The 19,074-nt window shown below is 39.3% G+C and overlaps 1 protein-coding gene across 1 annotated transcript in view; it reads right to left on the bottom strand.

The window, feature by feature from the left end:
- Positions 1-19,074, bottom strand: part of cfap61 (cilia and flagella associated protein 61) — a 49,098-nt gene that overhangs the window by 8,061 nt on the left and 21,963 nt on the right. The window contains exons 16-23 of the mRNA XM_023291556.3: positions 18,327-18,454; positions 12,845-12,937; positions 10,847-11,015; positions 10,257-10,434; positions 6,196-6,488; positions 5,090-5,417; positions 2,486-2,568; positions 315-526 (exon numbers count right to left, since the gene is read on the bottom strand). Coding sequence (XP_023147324.2) covers positions 315-526; positions 2,486-2,568; positions 5,090-5,417; positions 6,196-6,488; positions 10,257-10,434; positions 10,847-11,015; positions 12,845-12,937; positions 18,327-18,454 — 1,484 coding nt within the window. The remainder of the gene's footprint in view (positions 1-314; positions 527-2,485; positions 2,569-5,089; positions 5,418-6,195; positions 6,489-10,256; positions 10,435-10,846; positions 11,016-12,844; positions 12,938-18,326; positions 18,455-19,074) is intronic.

The raw sequence follows: 19,074 nt of genomic DNA, 5'->3' as shown, positions 1-19,074 counted from the left end.
TTCAGTGACAATAAAGCTGAATCTCATCATTTTATATGCACACAAAATACACCAAACAAGGGTCAAGTTTTCTTGTCTTGGCTCAGCTTGCTGTGTGGACAGTCTGTGTGGTCTCAAATTTGGGGATGATGATGGAATTTCTGCAGAACCTTGCAGACACATGCTGAGGGAGAAACTATTAATTTCGTTTTCAGTTCATTATTGACAAATGGAAATACTGACTAACTCTTTTTAGTGCAGAAACGTGATTCATGTGGATTTTCTCCCCTTAAAATATCTACAGATATTGGTCAAACAGTAACTGTCTGTCCCACCTGTACAGGTCGCGGACCAGGCCCTCGTGGTAGCGTCTCAGCAGCTGGCCCAGCAGCTGCTCGTGTTTGCCGTACAGACATAGGTAGTTGGAGACGGGGAGGGGCTTCAGGGACCAGCAGGTGAGTGTCTCCACCTGCTCGTAGCAGTCGAGATGCAAACAGAAGTAGTCGCCTGTCTCCACGTGTCCCGTCACTACCATTCTGTCCTGCAACTTCACACAGACGAACATGCACGTTAGTATTTTATTTTGGTTTCATGTGTGTGGCAGCACGTTGGCATATGTTGGATGGAGGGAAAACAAACTATAGTGTGTGCATTCATGGTTTGAATGAACATGTCAGCTAGTGCAACAGTGCGGCTCAATGATGGGCTTTTATTGGCTGCTGAACAACAATGGAGCTCTGTGGTGCGGAAGAATAAGATGCTTGTTGTTATCAGGTGTTCAGCGCTGATTTTGGTCTTTTTATGGAATTCACTGACTGTACAAAAATAAAAATCACAAGACTTATCTTTCAAACAAATACCTTCCCAGTACTTGTATGAATATGTCAGTGATGCAGCGGGTATCTTTGGGAACTACATTCAGACGAGACGACCCGCTGAATTTAAGCATATTACTAAGCGGAGGAAAAGAATCTAATGTTTGATGATTTTTATGTAAAGCATCTTTGAGTGTTTTGAAAAGTGCTATACAAATAAAATGTATTATTATTATTATTATTATTATTATTATTATTATTATTATTATTATTATTATTATTATTATTATTATTATTATTAATAAAACTGTTTTATTACAGTGTCATATCTTTATTTCTTATGTGAATGTAAAACTAGAAACATGACATTTGCCGTTCAGATTTTGGCTGGTTTGACACAGTATGTTCCAAATTCTGATACATGTATGAATGTTTATGCACGACACTGGTGAGAGAAAGATGGATATTTATTTGAATTAACTGGCACTTGCGTGCGTTGTCAGCTTCGAGGTTGTAAAATTTCCTTTGTTTCATTTTTGTGATATCATACACTATCATTTAAAAGTTTGGGATCACTTAGAAATGTCCTTCTTTTTAAATAAAAGCATTTTTCTCCCAATGAAGATAACATTGAATGAATCGGAAATACAGTCTAGACAGTGTTAATGTGGTAAATGACTATTTTAGCTGGAGACGGCTGATTTTTAATGGAATATCTCCATAGAGGTACAGAGGAACATTTCCAGCAACCATCACTCCTGTGTTCTAATGCTACATTGTGTTAGCTAATGGTGTTGAAAGGCTCATTGATGATTAGAAAACCCTTGTGCAGTTATGTTAGCACATGAATAAAAGTGCAAGTTTTCATGGAAAACAAACCATTTCAAAAAAGTTGACAAGTTCAAACCATGAATAAACCACAAGAGCTGTTTCAGTGCGTGGACCAGAGAAATCATCCATCCATCCATCCATTATCTATACACCGCTTATTCCTCACTAGGGTCGCGGGGGGTGCTGGAGTCTATCCCAGCTGACTCGGGCGAAGGCAGGGGACACCCTAGACAGGTCGCCAGTCTGTCGCAGGGCTACATATATAGACAAACAATCACTCACACATTCACACCTACGGGCAATTTAGAATAATCAATTAACCTCAGCATATTTTTGGACTGCGGGAGGAAGCCGGAGTACCCGGAGAGAACCCACGCATGCACAGGGAGAACATGCAAACTCCATGCAGAAAGATCCCGGGAAAGCCGGGACGCGAACCAGGGATCTTCTCGCTGCAAGGCGAAAGTGCTAACCACTACGCCACTGTGCAGCCCCAGAGAAATCACTGACATAGAATAGAAGAAATAGAAATATTTCATTGATCCCCAAGGGGAAATTCTGTTGTAACTGTAGCAAGAAGAAACAGTAAAATGACCACCACCACAATATAAATAGATAAGAAAATAGAAAAATACACAAAGATTTTACAAATGCATAACAAAATTTAAAATATACTATGATCAAAAATTTGTACTGAAGTGAAAAAGTGTCAAATGCTAGCAACAAAAATATACAGTGGGTAAGGAAATTAAAGTCCTGTAAGCAGCAGTGTAACACATGCAAGTAATGCAATAAGTGCAATTGCAGCAGAAAAACCGATAACTGCAAAAACCATGACATGTTGAATATTAAGAACTTACATGTTTAACAGCATGATCTGTCAGGGTGGAAGCAGTTGGTTTGGTAACATGCAGGTAGTTATAGCCTCCAGGAAGCTTTCCACCTGAAGAAGGAGGTAAAACACACAACACAGGTTAATAAACAAAACAAAACCCATTTTCACTTTTTAAAGGTGTGCTTGTGGGAAGATGTTATGCTTTTGAAAGTAATTTTACTGTGCAAAAACGGGATGAAAAGACAGTGGGTAGACAGGAAAGAAAAATATACAGACAAAAATCATGACTTGTTGCAGTAAATAAGTGTTTTATTAATGGAATTTGCCAATTTTATACTAACTAAATTGTTAAATGACATCTACAGTATACTTTTCTAGGCAAATGTGTATATGGCTCATTAGAAAATGAAATGATTATCCTTCCATGAGGTTTATCACAAAATATTCAGTTGCTCTAAAATGAGTTAAAGTTCCTCTACATTAGTTGAAGTTGCTCTATATTAATTAAAGTTTCTCTACATTGGTTAAAGTTGCTCTATAATAGCTATAGTTGCTCTAAATGAGTGAAAGTTTCTCTACAGTAGTTAAAGTTGCTCTAAAATGAGTTAAAGTTGCTCTATAATAGTTAAAGTTGCTCCATATTAGTTAAAGTTACTCTGTATAGGTTGAAGTTGCTCGAAAGGAGTTAAAGTTGCTCTATATTAGTTAAGGTTGCTCTAAAATAAGCTAAAGTTGCTCTAAAGGAGTTAAAATTGTTCTTTAAAAAGTTAAAGTTGCTCTAAAGGAGTTAAAGTTGCTCTAGAATGAGTTAAAGGTCAGTGTTGTATGCAAAATGTATGTTCATAAATGGCAGTGGCTACTCTGTACTTTGCACATGTTTAAAGTGGGATATGGTTTATATAACTAAAACAAATCATAGAATTAAGGAATTCATCAGTACATGAATAAGATGGAGTGAATGTGAATTTGTGAGGCCTGATTATTGTCATCAAAAAATTCACTTGATTTAAGGGACTTCTAAGTTTTTCTGCTATATAATCAATTTCAAGATTCAAGATTCAAGAGGTTTATTGTCCCATGAACAGAAGCTACACAGTTACACTGTACAATGAAATTCTTATTTTGCTGATCCTCCTTAACCAAATGTACACAATGTAGAAAAAAACTAAAGCAGTGACTAAATAAGTAAGCAGACTTAAAATGAGCAGCAGTGCTCATAAAGTGCACTCTGCATTTGTAACCTTCGGTTTGCATGAAGTGACTATCGCAGTGATAAAGTGAATTACAGTAGTATAAAGTGAATTACAGTAGTACAAAGTGCATACTGCAATGAGGTAAGCAGTTGTACATTATGTGTGTGTATAGAATTCACTGAAATAGTCCAATCCAGTTCAGTGTGAGTGTGTAAAAGAGTCATTCACAAGCCTAACAGCGTGTGGGTAAAAACTGTTTATCAGCCTAGTTGTTCTAGGCGGAAACAACATAACGTACATTTTACTGTCAGCAACTGAAGCTATGAACTCAGATACCAGGCAGTGACATGGCATCTCTGCTCTCTCTGAACACTGAAATCCCTCTGAAAAGTTCACGTCTGGTCCATCCCTGTGAGAAGGGTAAAGTGGAGTGGCTGTTGTGTTTATGTAACCTGTAGAGTGGCCTTGGGTGCTCTGTGAATGCACTGCAGCACAATACGGCATTGTTACGCACTGCTATGGTTTAAGTGTCCCCCACAATAACGTTGGCAGTGGGTGGGTGGGTAAAAGATTGGAAAATGTTTCACAAAAGCATGATGAAAAAATATTGGCAGTGCAAATTCTCTCAGATGAAATCAGACAAAAACATGGATGGATACGAAGAAGGACACAGAGGAGAGTATTGAGCTGACAAACCCCGAAACTATATGTAAGCCTGAGATCTACCAGTGAATGTGACGGAGTTCTTTGTTTATGACAAAACTATTTTTCTTGACTCATTCATAGGTAGTTTCCATCAGTGGAAAACTGGTTCAGTGCTACTTCCCAAGTCTGATTTAGAACCGTTCTGAACATTTCCAGTAAAACCACAAATGTGCATAACTGGAAAGTAGTCATTTATCTGTGTGACAATGAAAAAGGTCTGCGAAAATCAAAGCATTTTACGTATCATTCGATTTCCTCATTGTCTACATCTATGAAGTATCCATAACAAGCTAAAGTAACTCCAGTATTATATTAGAGTTCTGCAAATAATGGGGTGAAATGTGATCAGGTTCTGAAGCCAGAAATTTTTTGGTGGAAAGGCACTACGAGATACTGTTACATGACTTACACTCTTAAAAAGACTTTATGTCTTGTATTGACATGAACCTCCTAGGTGAATCATGAGCAAAATATCTCTTCTTTGAAAAAACTAAAAGTGACCACACTGTGGACATAAAAATTGAGGGACATCAGGCAAACACAAAATCAAAGGATTTTTTTTCTAGAAGAAATCCATTTTCCATTTTTAAACTATCCAGACCGTTAAGGAACACTGAAGATATTTGTAAAATAAATAAATAAATAAATAAATAAAAATCACGCAGAAATGCGCCAGTAGCTTCTCACACTGTATGAATCACACAGAGCAAATCCAAACTTAAGTACAGTACCTTGAATCTTGGCCTGTTTGTACAGTGGTACCAGACAATCCATTTCAGGTGGAGGCTCATCCACAGGCTCCAACGTCGGATCAAAGAGATGCAGCAACATGGCCGCCAGTTCCTGGCCCAGTTCCTTGGAGTTGAAGTTGGCATGGGACCACTCCTCTGTGTAGTAGCGGCGGGAGAATTTAGTGAGAGGCCCGGCGCTGTAAATGAATGGACTGCTGGTGCTGAAAGTGGAGTTTATAACAAGTCTGCTATCAAAGACCAGGAAGGATTTGTTGATACTCTTGAAGGCATCATAGTCAACTCCCTTATTGGAGAGGTTGATAAATACCTGCACAGAGAGAAAGAAATGAATGAAATAAATACTCTTTCTTGTAATTTCCATAAACCAAATGTCCCTGTTGTTTGTGGACAACCAGCTATTAACTGATAGCACACAAGAGACTAACGTGACATAAAATAAGAAATCAATCGGTAACAGTCCAGGAATTAACCAGAGACAGACCAGCAAGTATTTTAAAACAGACCAGGAATTAAACCTGGAGAAACCACCAACTAAAATGAAAAAAGTTTAAATAAATTTGTAAATTATTCGCAAAGTTAAAGTTATTATTAGTGGACACACGAAGACAACATTGAGTGTTTCTCACCAAAATCCTTGAGGCCTTACAAATATGTTGAATGCATTTCTGTCCTCCAAAAACATCTGCAAAGCCACATTTCTGAACATTTTGGAACACTGCGTAAAATATTTACATGAAGAATATAAAAATGGGGCCTCACCTACAGTAAAATGTAAAAAGATAATAACAATACAAAGCAGACAGCAGAATCTTCCTCTGTCTGAGACAATGGAAATGATGGAAATGGAAACATACCAAAATCATTTTGTGCTTGACAAATACAGTTTGCTTCCAGGAGGGAAATTAACATCCAACCAACAGCCACATGCTGGTGAATTCAGCCTGTTGAGCTTTTCCAGATCCACCAGACACCTTGGCGAGGACCCCACCATTGTTTGGATATTGTTTCCTTTTGTAAAAAACTCATAACTGGCTGGGTAAGGAGAAAAATCGTCCAGAGGATTTTGAAAGTCATCAGAAACTTACTCCACAGTGCAGATGGAGAGGCTCGGCATCAGTGGTGAATGACACCGATGTGAGCGGGTCGGGTTGTTCTCCGTGGTTCATCTGAGCCAACACACAGTTATGGTGGATCTGGACCTCAGCACTCTCCATGGCCCTCGTGACGGCTTTATCTATGGCTGAGTCAGTGAAGCAGGACATGCCAGGCTCGGGAGGTGGGAGGACTAGATGGATACGAGATCCAATGATGCCAAGACTGAGCAAAGTCTCTACGGTGGTGTAGACATCAATGCTGTTTCCGTAGACAATAGCGTTATCTGGACAGATGCAAGGAAGAAACAATTAGCATTTCAGAGTGTTTCCAAGTGAGGCCTTAATGTCAAGCAATTGAAACAGCAAATTGTAATACATTCAGATCTGGCAGAAAACGCTCTCTTGTCTAGAAGGATTCTGCTGATAGAACAAATTGCCCCCCAGTAAACTCATACATAAACATTCACTCTTACTAGAAACTCAAAAATCCTAAACGCATGTGAAGGAGATTGGGGAGGTGCAGGGAAATATGGCAGCAAACAGTGTTGGCACAACAGTACATGCTGATGTAACAGCTCTGCTGTACGCATACATAAATATAACCAGATGTCACGAAGCAGCTGATGAATGATACAGTATTAATGACCTTAGAGTATCAAAGTCCACTCTGAAGTCGACCACTCAGTGGAGAAGGACCAGGCAGAGGAAACTCTGCATGAAACAAACAGCTGCCTGTTTTTTTGTAAAGATTTTTTTATTCCTCATGTAGGAAATAGTTTATTATTGCAGACTACCAATTCAGCCCTGGACTATTACGGAATAACTGCAGTTGAACAATCCTCAACCTGAATACAGCACAAGTGAAGTTTCTGATGTTGTACTTTAAATGCCACTGGATCATTCTGAATCAAATCTGAGAAATTCTACATTTATTAAAAGCAAAGCCTCACAACTGAAACAACATAAACCATTTCAAAATACCATTACAACAGCAATAGTTCTTTACAAGGATGTATTTGGACTTCCCTTACTAAGAGTGCATATATGCATATATTTTACATTTTCTGTTTCTTTAGGAGCACAAGCTTGACCTGTTGTGGAAAGAAGATGAAAAGTGAGGAGATCACCAAAGTCAGTAGCATTTATCCTCTAAGGAACATGAATATCTGGACCAAATTACTTTCTATTCAACAGATATTTTAGTTTGGATCAAAGTAGGAGGCCAACAAACTAATGTAGCTTTTGTTAGAGCAGCACTGACAGCAGTAAAGACTACCAAGCAGAAATATTCCTACCATAATTTACACACACATGCACACACACGCACGTGCACACACACACAATTTTTGTTCTCGCTATAGAGGCATGATACAAATTATTCCACAATAGCTCTGTCTGCTCGGGTTTTCCAGGCCCTCAGAGACCCTCAGCTTCTTCAACAATGAACCACAGATGTACGAAGACAAATGCAAAATCAAACAAAGTAAATGTGATGAGCATCTAAATGAGTTTTACCTGAGTGAGTCCATTCTTTGATGCATACTCTTCAGTTCAGAGAAGCCTCTTCATATTTTACAGAACATACACTCTTCATCTTTCACTGATTGTATTCAACTTTATAGGACAATATCTGGACCAGCTGGGCTGCTATTCCGAAGGGCTGAGGCAAAGACAGCCCAAACTGAGTATTAATAGGTGCATGGATTTATTTTGATCCAAGCAAACGCGTGAACAAGGAGAAGAAAAACCTAACTGTCTGGCTATCACGTCTTCTAACTAAATATATTCCGATGAGCCAAAAAACAATTCTTAACCATTTATTCTCATGTTATATAAGAAGACAGATACCACTCAGGTGTGCAGGTGGTTTTTGTGACAGTTGATGATAAGGGACTTGAGATAAACAAGGTTTTGTTTCACCTCAAAAGCAATGTAACAAGTAAAATAACTAAATATTCTACTGTGTGTGATCTGAAGCATTTTTTCAGTCTGCCGTCCATCGCTTTGTAGTGGGAGCCAAAGATGTGATCACATAACTGCATTCAATTAACTTTCATTAAGATTAATTCTTGCCACAGATGGCACTGTTTTTAGTTCAATGTTAAAAAGCAAACAAATAGAAGATGAACAAAAATTTAGGGATCAACTACAAAAGCATAGTTTGACTCACTGAATGTATATTGTGTGGATAAGCCTGCCATTTCCAATGCAGATTTAATGTGGGATACTTCTCCCCTTCTGCTATCTGTGTGCTACCATTTTCAAAATCAATGACCCAAGCAAACTACATGCTGAAAGCAACAGTTTTGTTAGTGAGACAGGCCTGCTTGGTTCTTTCAGTGAATTAGCCAGTGTAGTGACAGTGTTGGCCTCCCTGTGTGGAAATACTTCACCAAAACAGCTGCACTATATTGCAGGGACACTGTCTGGGGCTTAGCACTGGCTGAGACAACTGTGATTGGTTTAAAGAAATACAAACAAGCCGGATCAATTCTCTATGGCAAAAAAACTTGCAGCCAGACATTCTCCAGTGCTGACACAGGACTATGGAGGCAGGTTATGCAAGATGAAGCCTGCTTAACATCAGTGTGTTGGTGAATAGGAGGCTTCGCAGGCTGCAGTTCATGGTCTCTGTCCATGGTGCTGAATGAAAGGAAAGTCAAGCCACGTCAGCGTCATTTATGTAGTTCAATATAATTAGGTTGCTCTGGGGTTTTTACAATCTGTAAACCAGCTCTCCTTAAACAATTGATTTAGATCAGGAAGAATCATTTAGAAAACCCTTTAATGAGGAAAAAAAAGAAAGAAACCACAGGGTCTTGAGAATACAAACAGAAGAAAGCTTTTATCTAATTTTCTTTTTTTACCTTACTGAAACAGTGTGCCTTGACTGATTTTTTTTGTTATGTAATGCTCCTTTGTGGACATGGATGATGTACATATGGAGCACTTGTTCAGTTCAGGTCTAAGAGGCTCTTCATTTCGTTTTCACTGCATCCTTTTTTCTATTTGAATTTTTTTTTAAAAAGCGTCATACACCATTGATTGCTCTCATTGCCACAAAGCTCCATTGTTGTCCAAAAATTACATCAGTGAGCCACACTGCTGCACTGGGTGACATACTCCTTTATCAACATTTGAATAAATATTATAATATATAATATACATTAAAATATAATATTTGAATAAATCTTGCATACACCACTCTGCATCCACAGATATTCACAAGGTCAACAAATGTGGCTGTATCTGAAAGTAGACCCCATCAATTGCTCTGTTTGCGCTTGTTTCCTTGATAAAACTACAGTACTGATCTGGTTTTGCTTCTGTTTGCTGTTTATATGACCTCCACCCATTTGTGTACAGTTCCAATTCACGTCTCATGTTGTCCTGAGTTTCTATTATGTCATTTGGTTTGTTTGCATTCCTTTGTATCGTCTCTACTGCATATATTTTCAAGGATTTACCTACGTGTTTATGAGCTGTTTTTAAAAATGTACATCAGTGTGAATGGTCCTGGAGCTGAGAATCACAAACAGGGTAGGAACTACAGCTGAGACAGAACAGATATGACAGTCCACTAATTTCAACTATGGGCTTAAATTTACATACACTTTTTATTTCCTTTTGCTGTTGTTATTAAAATATGGAAATAAACATGATATCTGCAAAAGTCTGCCACCGCAATTTGCATTTATTAATGGTTTTCCTTTATGACTGGGATCGGCTAATTAGAATGTATAAAAGCCTCACTCTAGATCACTGCACAATTCCTTCAGAGAGCAGATTAATTTTGCTTAATGACACTGTGTATTTTCCCTGCTCTGAAAAGCCTGGCTCTCAGAAAGTGATATGATAATGGAAAATGGATGGAAGAGGCCGACCTGATTCACAGAGATGAAAGATTTCTCTGCAGCTAATTAGCTGCTAATTATACCGGGGCACTTCAGCAATGACTGGCTGAGTAATGACATACTACTACAGATTAATTTTAGGTGCTCCGCGTGTGCGTGTCTGTGTGTGTATGTGTATGGGGGAGGTTTTTCACTTACCCTCCAGCTCCACAAAGTTGGCGTGCAGCCAGCGGCGAGCAGCCATGCAGTCGTGGAGGTCGTTGAGAGTGAAGAGGTTGGAGGGGACAGGCCCAGAGTATCTGCGGTGAGCGGACTGAAGCTGCAGCTGGCTGTTTGTGATGGGCTGGCTCAGATCCACACCAGTGGGACAGGGCATCTACAGCATCACATGGTGCACACAGACCAATCACATCAAATTTCAACTCATATTGTACATTTTAGAAAACATAGGAAATGTAGTGTGGTCTTCAGTCAGAAATTTGGGACGACTAGAGATCTGGTTGTAGGATGAAATCTCTTGGAAAACAGTGACGAAGCGTAAACACCCACAAACAAACTCTCAAACAATCACTGAGCACTTATATTTATACAGTTCCAGTTTTTGTGTAATTGTGAGAAAGGTGATAATTCTCCTCAGTGTTTACTATTGAGGTCACAGTGGATGGTGGTGTTTTAATGGACTGCATAAGATAGAAATGTGCTCCTAATGTATTGTCCACCCTGTTAACATACATGAAGGGGGAAGTGTTGGGAACTCCACACTCAGAAGATGAAAAGCACTGTCTCACCCGGTACTGCAGGCCTGTACACAGAACAAGATGGTCGTAGGGCACCTTCTCACCACCAGACACGCGGACGTATTTGGACTTCCTGTTGATGCCCACCATCTTTCCCGTTACAACACTGACGCAAGAATGCACAGGTATCTGGGCCAAGTCTCTGCTGCTGTATGCATGACTGCAAGAAGAACAGAACAAGAAATACGGATTAAGAAACTAAAAAAATCTCCTGGACACAACTTTGTGCTGTCTACTGACCATGGACTTTTAGGTTTCATTTATTCAGCTAATGCTTTTAACTGTGTTAGCACCTAACGGGTGTAGTGATGAGCACTATATACCCTTATATAAATGTGTATACATTCATACTTACATGATCATACTTTATACAGTGGGTCTCAACAGGTTTTGGTCCCAGTTGTAGTTGTATGATTTAATAAAACAAAAACTGATTCTATTTATTACTCTGTCAAGGAACGGAGGAGTTATGTGACAATCGGCATACGTTTGTCTGTGAATCCGTCTGTCTGTCTGTCTGTGTGAAACATTGCTCAAAAACGGACTAACGGATTTGGATGAAAATTTCATGAAAGGTCAGAAATGACACAAAGACCAAGTGATTAGATTTTGGCACTGATGCTGCTTATAGTCTGGATCCATGGATTTGTTAAGGATTTCCCAATGGGTGATATAGCTGCCGGCATGGCGTCGCTGTAACCATGATGTGAACACTGTGTCAGTTACCTGCTGACGATCACATGATTGCGATCCAACTACAAATTGACCATGATTTATCAGTTGGAAATCATACAAGGAACAAATGTTTAAACTGTGGGGTGTTTCTGAGTCCCATCAATTCCTGCCGCCCGCTACAGATTTAGGCCACACAATGTAGCAAACCCCAGGCAGACAATGGTGAAGCTCCTGGTGTTTCACAAGCCTTTTTTTTTTTACGTTCAGCCGTCAGCCTTATTTTGAACACAAATTCACCTTTCTGTCCTTCACTCACTTCTTCACTGTCAGAACTTGTCTCCACTCCAGCAAGGTGCTTATGTTTATATATATCCTTTGCTAGACAGCAACAGCGTGTAATCGTTTTCTTTCATGTTTTTGTGAATTTTCGGACTTTTCGGCAGCATCTTCGTCATGTCAATAAACCGCTTCTTAGATAAAAACTTCCTGTGCTGCTGAAATGGTGACAAAATAAAAGCCCATAACATTAAAAATATGCCCTCAAAACAAAAGCATGGAGGGAACGGTTATTTTAATTCTAGCAAAACAAAGGCATGCCAAAAGTGATGAATTGATCAGCAGACCTTTATAAGAGTAATTTATACGCAATTCGGTATCCATATATAACATGCACATGCATAACACATGGCTGTGCTCAGTGCAAGGTCATTATTTATTAAAGATTTCATCCGTCAGAAATGATATGTCAATTGAGCAGCCTTGGCGGAGTACTGCGCTCTCTGAGTGCTTTCTAGTTGTAATAGTGGTATTTGCAAAAATGTGTGAAGAGAGGTGAAGCTATATATCAATCTATGTATGTTTATGCGTGTGTGTGTGTGTGTGTGTGTGTGTGTGTGTGTGTGTGTGTATGAGCTCATATTAACAAATCTCAGTGTAGACATACATAATTGTGTACCCATAAATTGCAGCACTTTGCCTGATACCGATGCATTCATAAACCTACAGTTCACACTTAACAGATTCAAATACAACTCTCCATATACATTTGCTAATCATAATGCACGTTATCTTTCCTTCAGTAAAAATGACATCAATATTTCTTAAAAAAAACAACTTTATATCTTGTTGCATGTTACCAAAGTGCATCAATTTAAGAAAATAATTTGGTTACTTCCTAAAAGCTGGAGTAGAAGACATTAGGTGCTTTTATAATTGTCTAATGGTATACTGACATACACCCACCAAATTGGTGAATGTAAGATGCCACACACATCATTTTCTATGTTGAACCCTCATGCTGTTTCACTCACTCACCTTGTGGACAAAAATCCAACATCCTCATGGCTGTAGTCGCCGGGGAAACCATGTGTCGAAATGAGGGTCAGCTTGTTGAACCTCAGGTGAGGGCTGTGAGAGAACAAACAACAGTGAAAAGCATGAGTGCTTTTCCACATAATACAGTAAACACATACACGGTCAGAGGAATGTTCTCTGGGGGAGGACTGCAGTTTCCACAGCAAGTATGTTCTTCATCCAGAGATGTGTTGAAGCATTTAGAAAGTCTGGCTATGTCAGATATGCCAAGAGGGAAAAAAAGCCGCAAACACATACATTAAGACAGAGGTACAGCCACAAAGATGTTCGGCCCTCATTGTAATCAGATACTAACTGCTGCTGCTAGTATAATTCTTGTTGAAAATAAAGGAACAAGAGCTCAAATAAAAACTCACACATGTCTACTAAGATCAAATATCAGAGACATGAAACTATTTGTGGGGGAAATATAGTAACAATATTTGTATCAAATCCTAAGATTAGCCATGTGTGTCCTGTTAAAGTAAAAGTCAGATTGATATATCAGCCTGACAATTGTATCTGCTAATTTAGGCCTATCTTTACATCAGTGTTGGCATATATATTCTATAAAAAATAAACAAAACAAACAAAAAAAGAACAGAATGCAGAAAAAGAGGTTTAATCGCACAGTTTGTCCTGCAGAACAGGTTCCAGCTTCATTTACTGTAATACTGTCTGAGCGAACAATAGCGCAGAGACAAGCTGTATCTTTACGATGTGCTGCTAACTAGTGTTAAACATAAACAGCAATATTATATTTCAGATTGCATTTTGAGAAGCAAGAAAAAAAGATTTCTGATTGGAGTTAAATCTACTGAAACAATGGTTAAGACTTATTCTGTTGCACAAATTTCATAGCTGGCTTGATAGAGTAGCGATTGCCTGGTTTAGTTTAGAGTTAATTGGAACAGTGTGTTATTTTTGACACAATGAAATATAAAGATAGATAGAATGTAGAATAGAACAGAGCATGCAATGCACATATAAAACTGGTCGATATATTGTTTTATATTGTTAAATAGTGATATATCACCCAGTCTTTCAATGCTAGTTAGCTAAAATATTTGAACAAGCAGAAAGATAAGAGGGAAAGTGGATAAAAGATCTATATTTATGGTCAGAAATGCTACCATGTTTGGAAAGATTACACTCACACAGGTAGCTTCGCGTACTCTGGCTAATTACACGTCTTCTCAGGTCCGTGATTCAGTGCACATACTGACTGACAGGTGCATGCAGATTAGCTTTCCCTACTTTTAACCTGAGCACAGGTCTAATCAACAAAATCATGTACCTGAAAACACCTGTCGGGACACGCAGAGCTTTTAGGACTGTGCCCCAATTCTTCTTTCAAGTTCTGTTTTCCTTACTTGGTTTGCTAATATGTTTAACTTTTGACAAAGTTCAATTTCCCATGTGTTGGCATGTTGGCAGTTTCAGCGGCTGAGTGTATTTAAACATTCAAAATTCAACAAGTTTTTGTCATTTCAACATAAGTGACAGACATCAATGCTTTGTGGATCTCACACAAAACAAATACAATATTAGTTTATCTATTGTAAATCTATTTATAAAACCTTAGATGTTGAATCCATGTCTGAAATCTTTTCAGGTAGAAGTTCTCCAGCCTGCTGATGCATTTCTAGCTACTGAGCATGAAAAATCCTCAACAGCCTCCTACAGCTTGTGCGTTTACTGTCGACTGTATAACCCATCTCTTGTGATGCAAATGACCTCTTTTGTTGCGGCCTACAGGACATTGCACAGCTGATAACAGTAGCTCCAGCTCCTACGCTGGCTGAATAGCAGAGTGTGTACCTCGCAGCATCCAGCCTTATCGCACTGACGCTCTGATCACCTCCTGCTCTGTTCTTATCTCAGCTTCCTGCTAAATTAACGCCCAGCGGCACACATCTACAACACCAGATACCAAAATGCAGGGAAATGGATTGTATATATGAGCACTGTTGTTTTATATTACTCTCTGGTTGTACCACTGGTCTATATAGTATGTTGATCAGTGGGGATTTTGTAAAATGTTGTAAAAAAATAAATAAACGCAGTAAAACAACTACTATATGGCAGGATTTTTGTGTTATTGTGATGATGTGATTTGTCAGATATTAGGTCAATGACTAATATCTGACATTCCCATGTGATTGTTTTCTCTGTAAAGCATTTTCATTTTTGTCTGAAAATAAGTAATCAATTAACCCTTTAGCCTACAAAGTGTCAGAAAATAATGATATGCAATTCAATGCCCATTTTTTCCAAAGACTAAGAGTTTACTTTTGTTGTCCAACTATCACTTTGTGAGAGCATAAAATGGAGAAACACAGAAAATCCTCACAGTTTAGAAGCTGAAACCAGCAACATTTTGATACTTTTGCTTGACAAATAACTTAAATGATTACCAAGTTCACTGCTGATCAGCCAGTTGATTTAATTGATGAACTGGTTCTTCAAAAGTTATATTACTCACTTGTACATAGAAGTAAAGTGAGCACACATTAAAATGATAATATTGAGGATTTTTACCCAATACATCTATAGATTTATAGAATAAACATGTTTACAGGTGGATCAAACAAAAATCTTTAGTTGTCATTTCTGTGCTTTGTGTCATCACTAGTCTGATCCTTGATTTTGACGTGAACAGGCATCATAACATAATAATCTCAACCACAATCAGACAATGACTGCAGTCAAACTTTCTTGTTAATCTGTGCCAGAAGATGGATTTATGTCGCAGCACTGAAGCATTAAGGCCCATTATTAGTGTCTGGATGTGACTGAATCAGCAGCTCTGGATTTGCTCTGTTATCAGCCGGTGACAGACGGCCGTGGTGACCCTGCAGCCTGACCGCGGCGAGCTGAGGGCCGAGCCGCCGCAGAGCTCTTTATCTGTCTGACCCCGTCCCAGCCAGTAATGGAGTTGGGGGGGTGCTGGTGCTGCTGGGCTGGATTCAATAAGCACAAGGAAATCTGTGTAGGGGTGGAGGGGGGCTGGACGTTTGGGCAGGGCTGATAAGGGGGGCCCCAGCAGGCCGAAACTGACCCATCTTTCACCCTCTGAATGCGTCGCCACCTCACCATTAGTTCAGCGGACACTAACTGCCTCATTAGTCAACTCATTAGTGACAGCAAACACAGATCGCTGCGGCAGATCCCTGACAGGGGAACAGTGGAGTGGCTAATTAAAGGGGGCCAGCGCTGGCCCTGCTGAATGCCAGGCCTCAGACAGCTGTGTGCGCCCGCCCCGGCACCACCGCCATGCCAGCCTCACCAGCTCTGTGAGATCTCACTCACACAAAACAGCAACCCTGGTTGCCTGGCAGCTATCGGCCGGCTCTGAATCAGCAGACCCTGGCTTCTTATTATTTGCTGGAGCAGTTAATCTCACAAAGCGAGGACGAAGGCAAATACGTAAGATGTCTGACCCGGAGTCAAGTGATATTTGCAGAGGTTGGATTCCTGGAAAAAAAGGTGATAAAGAAATGAAAGAAAGAGCTTTGGTGTGGGGCAGCTGTCTTTGGATTCAGGGATTCTCAGACATATCAGTCTGTGATAAACATGATCACATGAATACTTTTCATCGCAGCGGCTGCCAGATGTCTATTATAGCTTCTGCATCATCCCGGTGCTCTTCATGGGAGGCTCTTTTGTGCTCTTACCACATGTAGTGTGAACCTGCTTGCCTGTGTTCACTGGCATTTAGAGATAACTACAACTGTCCTTCTGTTACCTGCTAGTGTTGCATGCAGACACTGACTGGTTGATCCAGACAATGTTTCCACCACTGAAAGAAGCTGTTGTGTATGTTGATTTGGTGCTAATTTGTGGATATCTGGTGTCATTTACAATGATAAACACGCTTCTGTAAGAAATGTTAGAAACGCCACACCCAGATCATTGTCATGTCCTCTACTGAGCTGCTGAGAAATGGAATAATTGCGGAAAATGCACCATCTAAACACAACATCAGCTGTTAGTTACAGTTGTGACTCTGTTATAGGCAGCTCTCTGTCAAAATCCAGTTTTAAGGCACTGATCATACTTTACATTATGCTTACATGGTTCTTTTTCACAAATAAATGATAATGCTGGTGTTATGCTTTTCTTAAAGTCCACTAATCCCAAGAAAAGACTCAATGTGTCAATAAACCACACCAACTGGTTCCTTCAGTAAATATGTACTGATGAGAATCTAAAAAAGCACAGATTCAGACTTTCGGGGTTTTGTATGTAACAAACTTAAGGAAGGAATCCTGTAAATGTGCAAGGTGGGGACTCTGGATCATTATTCCTAAGAGTCGACTTAAAGATCAAATATTTATGGGTGAATTACTCTAATGTTACATATGGCCACTGTGTAGCAGGTAGCTTCACAGTGTTTGAGATCTGGCGCATTCAAGTTGCAATGAGTCGGGAGGGGTGGAGAGAGACACTGGGACTATTTAGATTCATGCAGTGTAGAAGAGACAATGGTGCAGAGTTATATCTGATTCATTTAAAGACAGGAAGGGATTATTTGCATTAAAAAAAAACTTCTATATATGCTTGATATGAGACATACAGATTAATTTTTAGGGGTTAAATCAACAATTGATTAGGAACTAGGAGAAAAATGACAAGTTTACAGTAAGATTTTTGTTAAAACTCAATAATTTCCTCAATCACCTGAGTGCAGTATTTCATATATATTATTAGATAAGGAGGAGGAAATAGAACATTTATTGGGGACTACTTTCAGAGGCGGATTAATCCACATTTGGTGCTCTAGTCTAGTGAGTATTTGGGGCAGCAGGAGGGTGCATGTGGGACTGAGTCAAAACAAACTGCTGTGTGTTTGTTCAAGGTATGAAGGCACATGTGACCCAGTGCAACAGTGGGGCTTAATGGTGTGTTTTTAATAGTTTCTGGACGACAATGGAGCTGCATGGTTTAGATGAATGAGTTGTCTCATCAATACTTATTATTAGGATACATTAGTCGTTGGCTTTGGTTTTAACAGGATTTGTTGGCAATTAGAAAATGAAAAACATCACCAGATTCATTCTTCTGTGTAATTACCACAAACTAACCAATGCACAGGAAATCGTGGGAATGGCTGGTTTCAATTTGACAGAAAAGTGAGATTCGGGGCAAACAATGAGGCTGTGTAGTCTGCTGTGTGCATGTTTCTTGATAGGAACTTGGAGATGATAAGTTAAATACACAATGCACAGATGGTGGGAGGTTTGTGCGAGGGGCTTAATAGGGGCTTCAACAAATTTTTTCCTCAGGGCCCCTATCAGATAATCCAACCACGGTGACAAAAGAAAACATTGTTTGTCACCACTGATACAAATTTATAAAAGGTCAGTACTGCATATACACGATCTGCTGCACAACCAGGAAAAAAGATTAAACTCAGGTGTTTGTTCAGAAGCAGACTCACCAGAAACAAAGCACCTCAAGGAAAGATAAAGCTGTGTCTGATGCCCCCACCACCACAATCCTGGCGTTAATGGTGACCTTTGGCTCCATGGTTAACTTTCTGCTCATGAGGCTGAGAGCAAATGGCGCCTGAGAGAAACACAGAGAGATGAAAGTCTGTCAGATTCACCGGTTTTATTGCCATCTGGAGGGAATTTCTCACTCCTAAAATGACTGATGCCATTTTTTGAAAATTAAATAATCCAGCAAATTCATGTACCCATTATTATTAACCTACTAAAAGCTTCATATAATCATGTGTCCAGTTTTTCCCATTTAAAATTCACAGGATGAGGCAGGAACCACATTTAGTTTCCCTGTTGAACAGACAGTGCAAGCTCTCAGCCATTATCATTTATAGTCTGGAACATTCAAACACTGCATCTTCCAAATTGTACGTCTCCGAAATCTGTGCTGAGAGAAACTTTAAATGAATGGCACAAATACAGTCAGCCGTTCTTTTACAGGTTTTCGGCAAATTCATATTTTTCAAGACACCTGTAGAAGCCCGAGGAGATTGAGTTCAAGGATAAGATATTTCACAACAGAATTCATCCAACAGAAAGGAACTTTAGCGACATGTATTAAGACGAGCCACTTATCTCGAGTGACTGTGAGGGAAGGGTTCTGCATTGTTACACTTTATAGCTCAATAAATTTGGCATTTGCATAACCCCCCAAGATAGCGTATTTCTATTTTCTGAAGAAAT

Source organism: Amphiprion ocellaris, chromosome 12, assembly GCF_022539595.1.
Source record: "Amphiprion ocellaris isolate individual 3 ecotype Okinawa chromosome 12, ASM2253959v1, whole genome shotgun sequence".
Classification (NCBI taxonomy): domain Eukaryota; kingdom Metazoa; phylum Chordata; class Actinopteri; family Pomacentridae; genus Amphiprion; species Amphiprion ocellaris.
Note: the sequence above shows the minus strand (reverse complement) of the source record. Positions and strands in the feature narration are given on the sequence as shown.